Source organism: Stigmatopora argus, chromosome 7 (assembly GCF_051989625.1).
Source record: "Stigmatopora argus isolate UIUO_Sarg chromosome 7, RoL_Sarg_1.0, whole genome shotgun sequence".
NCBI lineage: Eukaryota > Metazoa > Chordata > Actinopteri > Syngnathiformes > Syngnathidae > Stigmatopora > Stigmatopora argus.
Genome location: NC_135393.1, coordinates 10812368 through 10832611, shown reverse-complemented (window position 1 = coordinate 10832611; position 20244 = coordinate 10812368). Strand labels below are relative to the sequence as shown.

Sequence of the window (20244 nt, the reverse complement as noted above, 5' to 3'; positions counted from 1 at the left end):
GATGTCCTGTTTTATCACTTGGACACGGCAACATATTAGTTTCTTAATTAGATTTTAAAAAAAACAGCATGCTTGTTTTTGATGAAATAAATGAATCAAGAAAGATGCTAGTTTACTTAAAAGTCAAAATGATACATGCTAAAATAAGACTTGTTAAATGAGAAAACTTTAAATAAAATGGAGGGTTAAAGGGGTTTCATCTATGCGGGTTGAGGATTAGAAGACCACTGTACAGCAACGTCTATCATCTATTAATGATATAATTTTTGGATAAGATCAGTTTTGAGAAAAGCTTGCAAGGTCAAAATAAAATCCAATTCTGGTCTTACCCTTGTTAGAGAATTTGTAGCATCGTATGCTGTTATTTTGGACCTGTGCAACGGACACGAGGTGATTTCTTCAGCTGATGACTCTGAATCGGATAATACATCATCACTCTCGATTGGTCCAACTTTTTCAACAACAAAAACCTTCTCATAATTCTCACTTCCAGAAGGCAGCACCACTTTTCTTGGGACATTTTCTCTCTCTTTTGGGCAATTTGGACAATGATCATCCTCATCTTTGTTTGAACTCAATCTCAACTTTGGTGCATCAGCTTCAGTCTCTGAAAAATCCGACGCATCCTGTCTGCAGTCAAAGTAAAGCTCTGTATCCGAATCTACAGAGTGCAGACCACTGCAGATGTTTGCACTTGACATGTTCTCAGTGGGTGAGACATTGGTATCTCCACCGAGAGTTGATGGCATAATTGCTGCATCAACTGGGACTCCTTTGCTCACAACTCGGTCAAATGTATGAACTTGTTCAATTGTCTGGTTTTTATCTTGTTCTTGCTGTATAGTTGTATCTATTGAATGCCCACGTTCAAGTTGAATGTTTTTGTATCCATAAATATGATCACCTTCAGAGCTTGTGTCTTCTTGTGTCACTTTAATCTCTTCCAGATCTGATGGAAAATAGTCAAATTGTGATCTGGAACCAGGTGGAGTTGGTGAAGACTTTGATGATGTGACAATTTCTTCCTCACTACTGATTAGATCTTTTGTTATTGAACTGAATTCTTCACTTTGATCAGGGAACACTAGACTTTTTTCATCTGTGCTTTGTGGTGACACAGTTTCACTAATAATTGTGATGTCAGATTGGTTTTTATTCTGATACAAAGTATCTATAGTAGATAAGTCTACATTTTCAGAGTGTGTGTTTATGCTACGATGCATTGATGGCACATTTGCCATAAAACACTCAAAATCAGGATCTTTGTTCTCTTTAGGTTTGTAAATATTTGCCTCGGAAGATGACGTCGCAACCTGCAGGGAATGATGGAATGGAAAAAAAGGAAATGATTTGTTATAAATAAAACTTAACACAAATCAAACATGGATTTTATCAAGAGCAGATGTAAGAGTCATGTTGCGGATGCAAAAAATAACAAAGCCCTCCAGAAATTAATAAATAATTGATTTGCTTTTCAATTGTACTTTAAAAATGGTATGCCATTGAAAATACAATGACATTTTACACGACAGGGCACAAGTGAACAAGTGTCCAAATTAGGATTATTGGGACTAGGGGTCCCTGGTTTAGGACAGGAGTTGTGTACCTGTAGATTCATTTATTCCTTTTCTATACCGCTTATCCTCACAAGGGTTGCGGAGGTGCCGGAGCCTATTTCAGCCAACTATGGGCAGTAGGTGGGGGACACCCTTTATTAGTTGAAAATAATGAACATTAGATGTGATAAACTACAGCAGTTAATCGAGTTAAAACCACTTAACCTCGTATAATGCACCCTCATAAACCAAGGACCCCCTGCAAATGACTGTTGCATTCCCAATTGAAAAGCTGAGTAGATTACTTCGAAATAATGATGACAGCTGTCACATAACTGTATAGCAATGTCTAAACAAAAATCCTTCTACAGTGGTACCTTTACTCAAGAAACCAATTTGATCCAGATTAGGTTTCGTAACTTAAATTTTTCCAAAGTAGAGAGATTTTACATTGAATTAATATACAGTGGGGCAAATAAGTATTTAGTCAACCACCAGATGTGCAAGTTCTCCTACTTGAAAAGATTAGAGAGGCTTATAATTGTCAACATGGGTAAACCTCAACCATGAGAGACAGAATGTGGAAAATAACAGAAAATCACATTATTTGATTTTTAAAGAATTGATTTCCAAATTAGAGTGGAAAATAAGTATTTGGTCACCTACAAACAAGCAAGATTTCTGGAATGAATGTGGCAATGTATCGAGAGATTTTGAGTGAAAATCTCCTTCCATCATCAAGGACATTGAAGATGAGACGTGGCTGGGTATTTCAGCATGACAATGATCCCAAACACACAGCCAGGGCAATAAAGGAGTGGCTTCGTAATCTTTTCAAGTAGGATAACTTGCACAATTGGTGGTTGACTAAATACTTATTTTCCCCACTGTAAGTCGTTCCACGACTTTTAATTCTATACTTAATTTTAAACTCTAAGAATGATAAAAGTATAGCATTTTTAATGAAATATGTATGCAAGTGAATAAAAACAAAATAAATTAAAAAAAAATCCAATGTGGTGGAATGGCGAGTGGCATCTAAGGAGTTTGGCTGGAGCATGCCGATTTTGTGTGGGGGTGGCGCCGTGCTCCCCTGTCAGAGGCTTTGGCTGCTACCCAAAATGGTGACCAGGCTGGCTCTAGAGTCTGCCTACAGTGCACGGAACCTTTGTTCTGGATTCATGGGGACGAACCTTCCATCTAGTGAATGTCAGCCCGGCGAAGTTATGGTAGAAAATTAAATGACACGAATCTCATTTAATTAAAACCGGCATGACGTTAAAAAAATTACCGGCTACAGGAATTGTAATTACGTTTAGGGGGATGTTTGATTTCGTTTGATGTTTTGTAACTTGAATTGTTATTGTCTCTTGGAACAAAATGTTTCCCATTGAGGCTTTTTGTAACATGAATATTTCATATGTACTAGAAGCATTTGTAAAGGTACCACTGTACTTGATTGCAAACAACATGGGAGTGAGTGGAGCCATATTTTTAAATTAGTAAAAGCTTTCGGTAAAGAGTTCATTCAAGTATAGTATTCTGCCATAAATATTATTTATTTGAAGCAACACAGCAATGTCTGCAAGCCAAGACCTTCTGTCTTACCGTCAGAAAGAAACCTTTGTCCATTCCCACTGACTCTCTTGTCATTTCTTTCTCAAGCACATCTTGACTGTCTGTCATCATTAATGCAGATAAGATTTCTGACCCATTATGCTCGATCAAATGTGTTCTGTTTCCTATTGATTCCCAATCATTCCTTGGTTCCTCTTCTTTGAAGATCTCAGTGGATTTGAAAGTATGATGAAAGTTCATATTTCCTTCCACAGATGGCATGAGACTCAATTCTGGCTGGCTATTATTGTAGGTCAAGGTCTCCTTTAATTCAGATTTGACGATGTCCAAGTTTTCCAAATTAGGAGATTCTTTTTCAAATGGATCATCCCCAATAGCTGTTAAATATTCAACGTTTGTTTCCCTAAAAGTCTTTTCAAAGCCTTTATCAAATTCAGTTCCATCTAAGTTGACTTTGTCTGAGACATTTTTTCCCTTAAATATAGGATCATAGAGATTTGCCATTAATCTCCTGTGGATTGGTTCGTATGCGAGTCTTAGTTTGGTGTCTAAACTTTCACCTGTCGGACAGTATTCAAATTGTTGTGTTTGTAAACATTCAGCAGGTTTTTCTACTGAAGGACAAACTTCAGGGGAACATAAACTTGAAGTATAATCTGGTTTGAGCTCGTCATGACAAGAATCAATGGATGAATCAGATGGAATTGATTTTTTAGGAACAAAATGGGAAGGGTCATTAGGAGAAACATTAACATAATCAATATTTGTGAAATATTTAAAGGTGGAACATTTTCCTTTATAAGTAGGATCAAGACAAGATGATATTAAGTTTTTAAAAGAATGGTCGTGTCTAATAAAAGGAGATGAGGATGAACCATCAGCAGACGTAAGCGGTATCGCTGGACACTGATGGGCAAATGAAAAATGAAACTTTGATGGTACTAATTCTGATGATTCTGGCCAGCTGTCTTTAAAAAGGTTCTTAGGACAAAGTGAAGTCTCCTGCTCTAATGTAACAAAATCTGTAGACAGCGCCCGCCTGCTAAATAAAACATCTAATTCAATATCTGAGGAAACAGATTCTGGAGAAAATGGTCTGGTCTCATCAAAAAGGCTGGTGGGGCACAGATCACAACCTTCCCAATCTGAAATGCTTGACTGTGGTGTATACGACCTTTGGTTAAAGCATTGGTCACTAAACTCCAAATTGACTATATCGAATTGAGGAACAGGTGAGTCTGGAGAAAGAGCCCTAAGCTCAGAATGAGAAGCGATAGATTCTGGGGAACAAGGTCTTGCCTCAATGTTTACCTGATCCAAAGAAAATGCAGACAATTCCTCCAAGGAGTCAGATTTTAGCAAAGGTGCCTTGGGCACAAAACCTATCACTTTAGGGTCGGCATTTGATTGTATTTCTTGCGTAAAGCCGCGGACAGCATCTGCATATGTAAAAGGGCTTACAAGTGGCTGAGGTCGGAATGGAATTGCCATAATTTTATTTTCTGCTCTGATGTTTTCTGAGGATACTGAATCTGGTGATTCTGGCCTGCCATCATCAAATAGATCCTTGCGACACAGTTCTGAGTACTCAACATCAGACAATGTTGACAGAGGTGAAACTGGCCTGTCTTCAGAATAGAATAGGTAATAACTACAATGTTGTTTATTGTTTAGAGTAAATGTTAGATCAGGACCAGATGAACATTCGCCAACTGACACAACTGACTCTGGGGAAGATGCTCTGAAGTCTAATATCCCATCCGTAAGAAGGGATGTGTCTCTCTCTGATGAAACGGAATCTGGAGACAGTGACCTCCTGCTAAATAAGACATCTAATGCAATATCCGATGAAACAGATTCTGGAGAAAATGGTCTGGTCTCATCAAAAAGGTTGGCGAGGCACAGATCACAACCTTCCCAATCTGAAACGCTTGACTGTGGTGTGTACGACCTTTCGTTAAAGCATTGGTCACTAAACTCAAAATTGACTGTATCGAATTGAGGAACAGGTGAGTCTGGAGAAAGAGCCCTAAATTCAGAATGAGAAGCGATAGATTCTGGGGAACAAGGTCTCGCCTCCATGTTTAACTCATCTAAAGAAAATCCAGACAAGTCCTCCAAGGAGTCAGATGTTAGCAAAAGTGGTTTTGGCTCAAAACCTATCACTTTAGGGTCGGCATTTGATTGTATTTCTTGTGTAAAGCCGCGGACGGCATCTGCATATGAAAAAGGGCTTACAAGTGGCTGAGGTCGGAATGGAATTGCCATAATTTTATTTTCTGCTCTGATGTTTTCTGAGGATACTGAATCTGGTGATTCTGGCCTGCCATCATCAAATAGATCCTTGCGACACAGTTCTGAGTACTCAACATCAGACAATGTTGACAGAGGTGAAACTGGCCTGTCTTCAGAATAGAATAGGTAATAACTACAATGTTGTTTATTGTTTAGAGTATGTGTTAGATCAGGACAAGATGAACATTCGCCAACTGACGCCACTGACTCTGGGGAAGATGCTCTGAAGTCTAACATCCCATCCGTAAGAAGGGATGTGTCTTTCTCTGATGAAACGGAATCTGGAGACAGTGCCCTCCCGCTAAATAAGACATCTAATGCAATATCCGAAGAAACAGATTCTGGAGAAAATGGTCTGGTCTCATCAAAAAGGTTGGTGAGGCACAGATCACAACCTTCCCAATCTGAAACGCTTGACTGTGGTGTGTACGACCTTTCGTTAAAGCATTGGTCACTAAACTCCAAATTGACTGTATCGAATTGAGGAACAGGTGAGTCTGGAGAAAGAGTCCGAAGTTCAGAATGAGAAGCGATAGATTCTGGGGAACAAGGTCTCGCCTCCATGTTTACCTCATCTAAAGAAAATCCAGACAATTCCTCCAAGGAGTCAGATGTTAGCAAAAGTGGCTTTGGCTCAAAAGCTATCACTTTAGGGTCGGCATTTGATTGTATTTCTTGTGTAAAGCCGCGGACGGCATCTGCATATGAAAAAGGGCGTACAAATGGCTGAGTTCCAACTGGAATTGCCATAATTTTATTTTCTGCTTTGATAATTTCTGATGCTACTGAATCTGGTGATTCCGGCCTGCAATCATCAAATAGATCCTTGCGACACAGTTCTGAGTACTCAACATCAGACAATGTTGACAGAGGTGAAACTGGCCTGTCTTCAGAATAGAATAGGTAATAACTACAATGTTGTTTATTGTTTAGAGTAAATGTTAAATCAGGACCAGATGAACATTCGCCAACTGACGCCACTGACTCTGGGGAAGATGCTCTGAAGTCTAACATCCCATCCGTAAGAAGGGATGTGTCTTTCTCTGATGAAACGGAATCTGGAGAAAGTGTCCTCCCGCTAAATAAGACATCTAATTCAATATCCGAAGAAACAGATTCTGGAGAAAATGGTCTGGTCTCATCAAAAAGGTTGGTGAGGCACAGATCAAAACCTTCCCAATCTGAAACGCTTGACTGTGGTGTGTACGACCTTTCGTTAAAGCATTGGTCACTAAACTCCAAATTGACTGTATCGAATTGAGGAACAGGTGAGTCTGGAGAAAGAGTCCGAAGTTCAGAATGAGAAGCGATAGATTCTGGGGAACAAGGTCTCGCCTCCATGTTTACCTCATCTAAAGAAAATCCAGACAATTCCTCCAAGGAGTCAGATGTTAGCAAAAGTGGCTTTGGCTCAAAAGCTATCACTTTAGGGTCGGCATTTGATTGTATTTCTTTTGTAAAGCCGCGGACGGCATCTGCATATGAAAAAGGGCGTACAAATGGCTGAGTTCCAACTGGAATTGCCATCATTTCATTTTCTGCTTTGATAATTTCTGATGCTACTGAATCTGGTGATTCTGGCCTGCCATCAACAAATAGATCCTCGCGACACAGTTCTGAGTACTCAACATCAGACAATGTTGACAGAGGTGAAACTGGCCTGTCTTCAGAATAGAATAGGTAATAACTAGAATGTTGTTTATTGTTTAGAGTAAATGTTAGATCAGGACCAGATGAACATTCGCCAACTGACGCCACTGACTCTGGGGAAGATGCTCTGAAGTCTAATATCCCATCCGTAAGAAGGGATGTGTCTTTCTCTGATGAAACGGAATCTGGAGACAGTGACCTCCCGCTAATTAAGACATCTAATGCAATATCCGAGGAAACAGATTCTGGAGAAAATGGTCTGGTCTCATCAAAAAGGTTGGTGAGGCACAGATCACAACCTTCCCAATCTGAAACGCTTGACTGTGGTGTGTACGACCTTTCGTTAAAGCATTGGTCACTAAACTCAAAATTGACTGTATCGAATTGAGGAACAGGTGAGTCTGGAGAAAGAGCCCTAAGTTCAGAATGAGAAGCGATAGATTCTGGGGAACAAGGTCTCGCCTCCATGTTTAACTCATCTAAGGAAAATCCAGACAAGTCCTCCAAGGAGTCAGATGTTAGCAAAAGTGGCTTTGGCTCAAAACCTATCACTTTAGGGTCGGCATTTGATTGTATTTTTTGTGTAAAGCCGCGGACGGCATCTGCATATGAAAAAGGGCGTACAAATGGCTGAGTTCCAACTGGAATTGCCATCATTTCATTTTCTGCTTTGATAATTTCTGATGCTACTGAATCTGGTGATTCTGGCCTGCCATCAACAAATAGATCCTCGCGACACAGTTCTGAGTACTCAACATCAGACAATGTTGACAGAGGTGAAACTGGCCTGTCTTCAGAATAGAATAGGTAATAACTAGAATGTTGTTTATTGTTTAGAGTAAATGTTAGATCAGGACCAGATGAACATTCGCCAACTGACGCCACTGACTCTGGGGAAGATGCTCTGAAGTCTAATATCCCATCCGTAAGAAGGGATGTGTCTTTCTCTGATGAAACGGAATCTGGAGACAGTGACCTCCCGCTAATTAAGACATCTAATGCAATATCCGAGGAAACAGATTCTGGAGAAAATGGTCTGGTCTCATCAAAAAGGTTGGTGAGGCACAGATCACAACCTTCCCAATCTGAAACGCTTGACTGTGGTGTGTACGACCTTTCGTTAAAGCATTGGTCACTAAACTCAAAATTGACTGTATCGAATTGAGGAACAGGTGAGTCTGGAGAAAGAGCCCTAAGTTCAGAATGAGAAGCGATAGATTCTGGGGAACAAGGTCTCGCCTCCATGTTTAACTCATCTAAGGAAAATCCAGACAAGTCCTCCAAGGAGTCAGATGTTAGCAAAAGTGGCTTTGGCTCAAAACCTATCACTTTAGGGTCGGCATTTGATTGTATTTCTTGTGTAAAGCCGCGGACGGCATCTGCATATGAAAAAGGGCGTACAAATGGCTGAGGTCCAACTGGAATTGCCATAATTTTATTTTCTGCTTTGATGATTTCTGATGCTACTGAATCTGGTGATTCTGGCCTGCCATCATCAAACAGATCCTTGCGACAGAATTCTGAGTACTCAACATCAGACAATGTTGACAGAGGTGAAACTGGCCTGTCTTCAGAATAGAATAGGTAATAACTACAATGTTGTTTAGTGTTTTGAGTAAATGTTAGATCAGGACCAGATGAACATTCGCCAACTGACGCCACTGACTCTGGGGAAGATGCTCTGAAGTCTAACATCCCATCCGTGAGAAGGGATGTGTCTTTCTCTGAGTAAACGGAATCTGGAGACAGTGCCCTCCCGCTAAATAAGACATCTAATGCAATATCCGAGGAAACAGATTCTGGAGAAAATGGTCTGGTCTCATCAAAAAGGTTGGTGAGGCACAGATCACAACCTTCCCAATCTGAAACGCTTGACTGTGGTGTGTACGACCTTTCGTTAAAGCATTGGTCACTAAACTCCAAATTGACTGTATCGAATTGAGGAACAGGTGAGTCTGGAGAAAGAGTCCGAAGTTCAGAATGAGAAGCGATAGATTCTGGGGAACAAGGTCTCGCCTCCATGTTTACCTCATCTAAAGAAAATCCAGACAATTCCTCCAAGGAGTCAGATGTTAGCAAAAGTGGCTTTGGCTCAAAACCTATCACTTTAGGGTCGGCATTTGATTGTATTTCTTGTGTAAAGCCGCGGACGGCATCTGCATATGAAAAAGGGCGTACAAATGGCTGAGTTCCAACTGAAATTGCCATAATTTTATTTTCTGCTTTGATAATTTCTGATGCTACTGAATCTGGTGATTCTGGCCTGCCATCATCAAATAGATCCTTGCGACACAGTTCTGAGTACTCAACATCAGACAATGTTGACAGAGGTGAAACTGGCCTGTCTTCAGAATAGAATAGGTAATAACTACAATGTTGTTTATTGTTTAGAGTAAATGTTAGATCAGGACCAGATGAACATTCGCCAACTGACGCCACTGACTCTGGGGAAGATGCTCTGAAGTCTAACATCCCATCCGTAAGAAGGGATGTGTCTTTCTCTGATGAAACGGAATCTGGAGACAGTGCCCTCCCGCTAAATAAGACATCTAATGCAATATCCGAAGAAACAGATTCTGGAGAAAATGGTCTGGTCTCATCAAAAAAGTTGGTGAGGCACAGATGACAACCTTCCCAATCTGAAACGCTTGACTGTGGTGTGTACGACCTTTCGTGAAAGCATTGGTCACTAAACTCCAAATTGACTGTATCGAATTGAGAAACAGGTGAGTCTGGAGAAAGAGTCCTAAGTTCAGAATGAGAAGCGATAGATTCTGGGGAATAAGGTCTCGCCTCCATGTTTACCTCATCTAAAGAAAATCCAGACAAGTCCTCCAAGGAGTCAGATGTTAGCAAAAGTGGCTTTGGCTCAAAACCTATCACTTTAGGGTCGGCATTTGATTGTATTTCTTTTGTAAAGCCGCGGACGGCATCTGCATATGAAAAAGGGCGTACAAATGGCTGAGTTCCAACTGGAATTGCCATCATTTCATTTTCTGCTTTGATAATTTCTGATGCTACTGAATCTGGTGATTCTGGCCTGCCATCAACAAATAGATCCTCGCGACACAGTTCTGAGTACTCAACATCAGACAATGTTGACAGAGGTGAAACTGGCCTGTCTTCAGAATAGAATAGGTAATAACTAGAATGTTGTTTATTGTTTAGAGTAAATGTTAGATCAGGACCAGATGAACATTCGCCAACTGACGCCACTGACTCTGGGGAAGATGCTCTGAAGTCTAATATCCCATCCGTAAGAAGGGATGTGTCTTTCTCTGATGAAACGGAATCTGGAGACAGTGACCTCCCGCTAATTAAGACATCTAATGCAATATCCGAGCAAACAGATTCTGGAGAAAATGGTCTGGTCTCATCAAAAAGGTTGGTGAGGCACAGATCACAACCTTCCCAATCTGAAACGCTTGACTGTGGTGTGTACGACCTTTCGTTAAAGCATTGGTCACTAAACTCAAAATTGACTGTATCGAATTGAGGAACAGGTGAGTCTGGAGAAAGAGCCCTAAGTTCAGAATGAGAAGCGATAGATTCTGGGGAACAAGGTCTCGCCTCCATATTTAACTCATCTAAGGAAAATCCAGACAAGTCCTCCAAGGAGTCAGATGTTAGCAAAAGTGGCTTTGGCTCAAAACCTATCACTTTAGGGTCGGCATTTGATTGTATTTCTTGTGTAAAGCCGCGGACGGCATCTGCATATGAAAAAGGGCGTACAAATGGCTGAGGTCCAACTGGAATTGCCATAATTTTATTTTCTGCTTTGATGATTTCTGATGCTACTGAATCTGGTGATTCTGGCCTGCCATCATCAAACAGATCCTTGCGACAGAATTCTGAGTACTCAACATCAGACAATGTTGACAGAGGTGAAACTGGCCTGTCTTCAGAATAGAATAGGTAATAACTACAATGTTGTTTAGTGTTTTGAGTAAATGTTAGATCAGGACCAGATGAACATTCGCCAACTGACGCCACTGACTCTGGGGAAGATGCTCTGAAGTCTAACATCCCATCCGTGAGAAGGGATGTGTCTTTCTCTGAGTAAACGGAATCTGGAGACAGTGCCCTCCCGCTAAATAAGACATCTAATGCAATATCCGAGGAAACAGATTCTGGAGAAAATGGTCTGGTCTCATCAAAAAGGTTGGTGAGGCACAGATCACAACCTTCCCAATCTGAAACGCTTGACTGTGGTGTGTACGACCTTTCGTTAAAGCATTGGTCACTAAACTCCAAATTGACTGTATCGAATTGAGGAACAGGTGAGTCTGGAGAAAGAGTCCGAAGTTCAGAATGAGAAGCGATAGATTCTGGGGAACAAGGTCTCGCCTCCATGTTTACCTCATCTAAAGAAAATCCAGACAATTCCTCCAAGGAGTCAGATGTTAGCAAAAGTGGCTTTGGCTCAAAACCTATCACTTTAGGGTCGGCATTTGATTGTATTTCTTGTGTAAAGCCGCGGACGGCATCTGCATATGAAAAAGGGCGTACAAATGGCTGAGTTCCAACTGAAATTGCCATAATTTTATTTTCTGCTTTGATAATTTCTGATGCTACTGAATCTGGTGATTCTGGCCTGCCATCATCAAATAGATCCTTGCGACACAGTTCTGAGTACTCAACATCAGACAATGTTGACAGAGGTGAAACTGGCCTGTCTTCAGAATAGAATAGGTAATAACTACAATGTTGTTTATTGTTTAGAGTAAATGTTAGATCAGGACCAGATGAACATTCGCCAACTGACGCCACTGACTCTGGGGAAGATGCTCTGAAGTCTAACATCCCATCCGTAAGAAGGGATGTGTCTTTCTCTGATGAAACGGAATCTGGAGACAGTGCCCTCCCGCTAAATAAGACATCTAATGCAATATCCGAAGAAACAGATTCTGGAGAAAATGGTCTGGTCTCATCAAAAAAGTTGGTGAGGCACAGATGACAACCTTCCCAATCTGAAACGCTTGACTGTGGTGTGTACGACCTTTCGTGAAAGCATTGGTCACTAAACTCCAAATTGACTGTATCGAATTGAGAAACAGGTGAGTCTGGAGAAAGAGTCCTAAGTTCAGAATGAGAAGCGATAGATTCTGGGGAATAAGGTCTCGCCTCCATGTTTACCTCATCTAAAGAAAATCCAGACAAGTCCTCCAAGGAGTCAGATGTTAGCAAAAGTGGCTTTGGCTCAAAACCTATCACTTTAGGGTCGGCATTTGATTGTATTTCTTTTGTAAAGCCGCGGACGGCATCTGCATATGAAAAAGGGCGTACAAATGGCTGAGTTCCAACTGGAATTGCCATCATTTCATTTTCTGCTTTGATAATTTCTGATGCTACTGAATCTGGTGATTCTGGCCTGCCATCAACAAATAGATCCTCGCGACACAGTTCTGAGTACTCAACATCAGACAATGTTGACAGAGGTGAAACTGGCCTGTCTTCAGAATAGAATAGGTAATAACTAGAATGTTGTTTATTGTTTAGAGTAAATGTTAGATCAGGACCAGATGAACATTCGCCAACTGACGCCACTGACTCTGGGGAAGATGCTCTGAAGTCTAATATCCCATCCGTAAGAAGGGATGTGTCTTTCTCTGATGAAACGGAATCTGGAGACAGTGACCTCCCGCTAATTAAGACATCTAATGCAATATCCGAGGAAACAGATTCTGGAGAAAATGGTCTGGTCTCATCAAAAAGGTTGGTGAGGCACAGATCACAACCTTCCCAATCTGAAACGCTTGACTGTGGTGTGTACGACCTTTCGTTAAAGCATTGGTCACTAAACTCAAAATTGACTGTATCGAATTGAGGAACAGGTGAGTCTGGAGAAAGAGCCCTAAGTTCAGAATGAGAAGCGATAGATTCTGGGGAACAAGGTCTCGCCTCCATATTTAACTCATCTAAGGAAAATCCAGACAAGTCCTCCAAGGAGTCAGATGTTAGCAAAAGTGGCTTTGGCTCAAAACCTATCACTTTAGGGTCGGCATTTGATTGTATTTCTTGTGTAAAGCCGCGGACGGCATCTGCATATGAAAAAGGGCGTACAAATGGCTGAGGTCCAACTGGAATTGCCATAATTTTATTTTCTGCTTTGATGATTTCTGATGCTACTGAATCTGGTGATTCTGGCCTGCCATCATCAAACAGATCCTTGCGACAGAATTCTGAGTACTCAACATCAGACAATGTTGACAGAGGTGAAACTGGCCTGTCTTCAGAATAGAATAGGTAATAACTACAATGTTGTTTAGTGTTTTGAGTAAATGTTAGATCAGGACCAGATGAACATTCGCCAACTGACGCCACTGACTCTGGGGAAGATGCTCTGAAGTCTAACATCCCATCCGTGAGAAGGGATGTGTCTTTCTCTGAGTAAACGGAATCTGGAGACAGTGCCCTCCCGCTAAATAAGACATCTAATGCAATATCCGAGGAAACAGATTCTGGAGAAAATGGTCTGGTCTCATCAAAAAGGTTGGTGAGGCACAGATCACAACCTTCCCAATCTGAAACGCTTGACTGTGGTGTGTACGACCTTTCGTTAAAGCATTGGTCACTAAACTCCAAATTGACTGTATCGAATTGAGGAACAGGTGAGTCTGGAGAAAGAGTCCGAAGTTCAGAATGAGAAGCGATAGATTCTGGGGAACAAGGTCTCGCCTCCATGTTTACCTCATCTAAAGAAAATCCAGACAATTCCTCCAAGGAGTCAGATGTTAGCAAAAGTGGCTTTGGCTCAAAACCTATCACTTTAGGGTCGGCATTTGATTGTATTTCTTGTGTAAAGCCGCGGACGGCATCTGCATATGAAAAAGGGCGTACAAATGGCTGAGTTCCAACTGAAATTGCCATAATTTTATTTTCTGCTTTGATAATTTCTGATGCTACTGAATCTGGTGATTCTGGCCTGCCATCATCAAATAGATCCTTGCGACACAGTTCTGAGTACTCAACATCAGACAATGTTGACAGAGGTGAAACTGGCCTGTCTTCAGAATAGAATAGGTAATAACTACAATGTTGTTTATTGTTTAGAGTAAATGTTAGATCAGGACCAGATGAACATTCACCAACTGACGCCACTGACTCTGGGGAAGATGCTCTGAAGTCTAACATCCCATCCGTAAGAAGGGATGTGTCTTTCTCTGATGAAACGGAATCTGGAGACAGTGCCCTCCCGCTAAATAAGACATCTAATGCAATATCCGAAGAAACAGATTCTGGAGAAAATGGTCTGGTCTCATCAAAAAAGTTGGTGAGGCACAGATGACAACCTTCCCAATCTGAAACGCTTGACTGTGGTGTGTACGACCTTTCGTGAAAGCATTGGTCACTAAACTCCAAATTGACTGTATCGAATTGAGGAACAGGTGAGTCTGGAGAAAGAGTCCTAAGTTCAGAATGAGAAGCGATAGATTCTGGGGAATAAGGTCTCGCCTCCATGTTTACCTCATCTAAAGAAAATCCAGACAAGTCCTCCAAGGAGTCAGATGTTAGCAAAAGTGGCTTTGGCTCAAAACCTATCACTTTAGGGTCGGCATTTGATTGTATTTCTTTTGTAAAGCCGCGGACGGCATCTGCATATGAAAAAGGGCGTACAAATGGCTGAGTTCCAACTGGAATTGCCATCATTTCATTTTCTGCTTTGATAATTTCTGATGCTACTGAATCTGGTGATTCTGGCCTGCCATCAACAAATAGATCCTCGCGACACAGTTCTGAGTACTCAACATCAGACAATGTTGACAGAGGTGAAACTGGCCTGTCTTCAGAATAGAATAGGTAATAACTAGAATGTTGTTTATTGTTTAGAGTAAATGTTAGATCAGGACCAGATGAACATTCGCCAACTGACGCCACTGACTCTGGGGAAGATGCTCTGAAGTCTAATATCCCATCCGTAAGAAGGGATGTGTCTTTCTCTGATGAAACGGAATCTGGAGACAGTGACCTCCCGCTAATTAAGACATCTAATGCAATATCCGAGGAAACAGATTCTGGAGAAAATGGTCTGGTCTCATCAAAAAGGTTGGTGAGGCACAGATCACAACCTTCCCAATCTGAAACGCTTGACTGTGGTGTGTACGACCTTTCGTTAAAGCATTGGTCACTAAACTCAAAATTGACTGTATCGAATTGAGGAACAGGTGAGTCTGGAGAAAGAGCCCTAAGTTCAGAATGAGAAGCGATAGATTCTGGGGAACAAGGTCTCGCCTCCATATTTAACTCATCTAAGGAAAATCCAGACAAGTCCTCCAAGGAGTCAGATGTTAGCAAAAGTGGCTTTGGCTCAAAACCTATCACTTTAGGGTCGGCATTTGATTGTATTTCTTGTGTAAAGCCGCGGACGGCATCTGCATATGAAAAAGGGCGTACAAATGGCTGAGGTCCAACTGGAATTGCCATAATTTTATTTTCTGCTTTGATGATTTCTGATGCTACTGAATCTGGTGATTCTGGCCTGCCATCATCAAACAGATCCTTGCGACAGAATTCTGAGTACTCAACATCAGACAATGTTGACAGAGGTGAAACTGGCCTGTCTTCAGAATAGAATAGGTAATAACTACAATGTTGTTTAGTGTTTTGAGTAAATGTTAGATCAGGACCAGATGAACATTCGCCAACTGACGCCACTGACTCTGGGGAAGATGCTCTGAAGTCTAACATCCCATCCGTGAGAAGGGATGTGTCTTTCTCTGAGTAAACGGAATCTGGAGACAGTGCCCTCCCGCTAAATAAGACATCTAATGCAATATCCGAGGAAACAGATTCTGGAGAAAATGGTCTGGTCTCATCAAAAAGGTTGGTGAGGCACAGATCACAACCTTCCCAATCTGAAACGCTTGACTGTGGTGTGTACGACCTTTCGTTAAAGCATTGGTCACTAAACTCAAAATTGACTGTATCGAATTGAGGAACAGGGGAGTCTGGAGAAAGAGCCCTAAGTTCAGAATGAGAAGCGATAGATTCTGGGGAACAAGGTCTCGCCTCCATGTTTAACTCATCTAAAGAGAATCCAGACAAGTCCTCCAAGGAGTCAGATGTTGGCAAAAGTGGCTTTGGCACAAAACCTATCACTTTAGGGTCGGCATTTGATTGTATTTCTTGTGTAAAGCCGCGGACGGCATCTGCATATGAAAAAGGGCGTACAAATGGCTGAGTTCCAACTGGAATTGCCATAATTTTATTTTCTGCTTTGATAATTTCTGATGCTACTGAATCTGGTGATTCCGGCCTGCCATCATCAAATAGATCCTTGCGACACAGTTCTGAGTACTCAACATCAGACAATGTTGACAGAGGTGAAACTGGCCTGTCTTCAGAATAGAATAGGTAATAACTACAATTTTGTTTATTGTTTAGAGTAAATTTTAGATCAGGACCAGATGAACATTCGCCAACTGACGCCACTGACTCTGGGGAAGATGCTCTGAAGTCTAACATACCATCCGTAAGAAGGGTTGTGTCTTTCTCTGATGAAATGGAATCTGGAGACAGTGCCCTCCCGCTAATTAAGACATCTAATGCAATATCCGAGGAAACAGATTCTGGAGAAAATGGTCTGGTCTCATCAAAAAGGTTGGTGAGGCACAGATCACAACCTTCCCAATCTGAAACGCTTGACTGTGGTGTGTACGACCTTTCGTTAAAGCATTGGTCATTAAACTCCAAATTAACTGTATCGAATTGAGGAACAGGTGAGTCTGGAGAAAGAGCCCTAAGTTCAGAATGAGAAGCGATAGATTCTGGAGAACAAGGTCTTGCCTCAATGTTTACCTCATCTAAAGAAAATCCAGACAAGTCCTCCAAGGAGTCAGATGTTGGCAAAAGTGGCTTTGGCTCAAAACCTATCACTTTAGGGTCGGCATTTGATTGTATTTGTTGTGCAAAGCCGCGGACGGCATCTGCATATGAAAAAGGGCGTACAAATGGCTGAGGTCCAACTGGAATTGCCATAATTTTATTTTCTGCTTTGATAATTTCTGATGCTACTGAATCTGGTGATTCTGGCCTGCCATCATCAAATAGATCCTTGCGACAGAGTTCGGAGTACTCAACATCAGACAATGTTGAAAGAGGTGAAACTGGCCTGTCTTCAGAATAGAATAGGTAATAACTACAATGTTGTTTATTGTTTAGAGTAAATGTTAGATCAGGACCAGATGAACATTCGCCAACTGACGCAACCGAATCTGGGGAGGATGCTCTGAAGTCTAACACACCATCCGTAACAAGGGTTGTGTCTTTCTCTGATGAAATGGAATCTGGAGACAGTTCCCTCCCGCTAAATAAGACATCTAATTCAATATCCGAGGAAACAGATTCTGGAGAAAATGGTCTGGTCTCATCAAAAAGGTTGGTGAGGTACAGATCATAACCTTCCCAATCTGAAACGCTTGACTGTGGTGTGTACGACCTTTCGTTAAAGCATTGGTCATTAAACTCAAAATTGACTGTATCGAATTGAGGAACAGGTGAGTCTGGAGAAAGAGCCCTAAGTTCAGAATGTGAAGCAATAGATTCTGGGGAACAAGGCCTCGCCTCCATGTTTACCTCATCTAAAGAAAATCCAGACAATTCCTCCAAGGAGTCAGCTTTTAGCAACGGCTCCTTGGCCTCAAAACCTATCACTTTATTTGATTCTATTTCTTGTGTAAAGCCGCGGACGGCATCTGCATATGTAAAAGGACGTACAAATGGCTGAGGGCGGCTAGGTATATCCATAATTTTATTTTCTGCGTTAACGTTTTCTGATGCCACTGAAACTGGAGAGGACAAATAAGACTTTGTAATTGAGAATCCTGTCTTTGTAAAAGGTGATAGAAGCTTTGCGTTATAGTTGTTTTCGAACAAATCCTCATTATTGTCAGGTTGCTCTTTTTTTAATGCAATGGTTGTGTTCTTTGGAAATGCGAGATCGTACTTTGGTCTTTCCAAGAAGGTAAAGACAACTGGTTTACCTAATTGTATTTTTGACAAACTGCAAGAGGTCTCCAGGGAGGGTTTGTCAAATTTGTCTTTTGTATAGAGATTAGTGTCTGTTGATTCTTTAATCAAGGATGAATCACCAGAATATGTAATATGATTGATTTTTGCAATATAATCTCCTGAAACATCTGGCTCATATTTTAAGGATTCTAAACAAGAAGGTTGAAGTTCCAATTTGGAAAACCAATAATCGAGAAATGATTCCTTATGTTCTTTCTTTTCTTCAAATCGTGAAGGACACATTGGAATAGTAATGTCTTTCTCATTTACACAATCTCTCGTATCTATTGTTGCAGTACAGAATTTTTTCCCTGATTCAGGTTTTTCTGCAATATGTTGATTTATATCATCAATCAATTGTGATGACGGAGAATTTATATACTTCTGTAAAACTGGTGGCAGATAAGCGTTTGATATTTTCTGACTTTCATTAGACGGCTTCTGATTTAAGAGCAATTTCGTTTCTAAAGTACTAACATCAAACATTTCTCTCTTGTTTTGTGTTATTAGGTTTGAACTTTGATTACCCCCTGAATAGTGTATAAAATAATCGCAATATTGACTCATGAGTACCGAACGGGTTGGTTCAGACAGCAAGATCTCAAGAAATGAGAAACTGCACTGTGAAGTTTGAGATTGTGGTGAGAATGGACGGGAATCCAGATCTGCCCACTCATATGAAGGATTATCTTTGTCTAAATCTTTCAAATTATTTTTATTGACGGTAGTTAATTCATGCAAATGTTCAAATGGCAAAACGCTTGAAGTGAAACTTGGAATTTCTCCCTGGATAAGTCCACTATTAGGTAAAAGCAGTCTGGATTTTGCAACTTGTGAGTCAAAGTTCTGTTTACGTATATCTGTTCCATTAAATTGTGTTCTTCGATTACACATATTTGATAGATTATCTGTATTATTTTCAGTTATGTCAGGGGAAATATATTTATTAGAGCTTGAAAAGTTTGCCCAGCTCGCGTCCATTAAGGGTAGGTCTGCAGTAAAGCCCTTCCTTCTGCTGAGAGGAGAGTCAGGAGACATTGCCCTATAATCACTGATTGACATTACAGATTCTGGTGATGAACGCCGAGGTGAAATGTCACCTAATGTCCAATATTCTGCTGATTGAAAACCTTTTTCATAAACATGAGTGTCATAATCTGTGGAGATGGTAGACAATGTTTCATCTTGCTCTGAGGTCTGTTGTGCATAGCTATGGAGATAAAGGCTGGAAGAGACTGTATTTGTTCTATATTTCTCACTGTCTGAACTAATTGAGGTAAAAATATTGGAGCTCTCAGTTGAGTCACATGCCAAATGAGTGTTTCCATTGTCATCCATTAGTTGGTACTTTGCAGAAATAACCATGGATTCTACTATCTGGATATCATCATCATCATCATCATCATCATCATCAATGAAGAAGATAGTATCCCGAAACCCAACATCGTGAACTTGGCTTACAGTGCTTTCATTGTTTGATGTAATAGGATCAGAATCTATATTCTCATATGGGATCTGTGGGGCCTTCAGATAGCCATGAAATTCTTTAAAGATTTGGGCTGTGAGTTCAACAGGACTTTTCTGTAAGACTTCACTTTTGATATTCAAGTTTCTTTTTTCTTGTGGTATAGCCAAAGTTGCTTGGTGATGCTCTGGTAAAGCAAACATTGCGGGACCAGAGGTTCGACTCAACTTTTCTTCGGAGAAATTTAGAATGTCAATCTGGGAAATATTGCTGTATTCATGAATCTCTTTAAAGTCAGTCTCAGCTTGGTCTGACTCAGACAAAATCAGACTAATGTCACTTATAGATCCAGATAATGGTGACTTCAAAATTTTTGTTGACCACTGATCGTCTTTCTCAACAATTGTACCAGAGACGTTTTGGCTGCATTTTTCTTTCACTTGCCATTGCCCACTGCCGTGAAAAGGCTTGATGACATGAACTTCAACATTGCAGGATAGTGACCGTTCTTTCACTTTGTACTCAGCATCAAAAACTTGAGTTTCTTTGCGCTTCATTGCACCTTCTGTTTTGGTGGGGAGCGTACTTACATGCTCATCCAAGTTGACATTGGATCTATGTTCGTGTGCAATTACATCATCTGAAATCCAAAGGTTAGGGTTGAGTTCACTGTAAAACACAAAGCAGAGA

General features: G+C 40.9%; 1 protein-coding gene across 10 annotated transcripts in view; it reads right to left on the bottom strand.

Moving 5' to 3' along the window:
• Window positions 1-20244, bottom strand: part of ank2a (ankyrin 2a, neuronal) — a 76042-nt gene that overhangs the window by 3727 nt on the left and 52071 nt on the right. For 9 of the 10 annotated variants that reach the window (XM_077605887.1, XM_077605883.1, XM_077605888.1 and 6 more), the window contains 2 exons: window positions 20145-20223; window positions 330-1313 (listed from right to left, as the gene is read on the bottom strand). In XM_077605887.1, the coding sequence (XP_077462013.1) occupies window positions 330-1313; window positions 20145-20223 (1063 nt within the window). The remainder of the gene's footprint in view (window positions 1-329; window positions 1314-20144; window positions 20224-20244) is intronic. The other variant, XM_077605882.1, reaches the window with a different exon arrangement.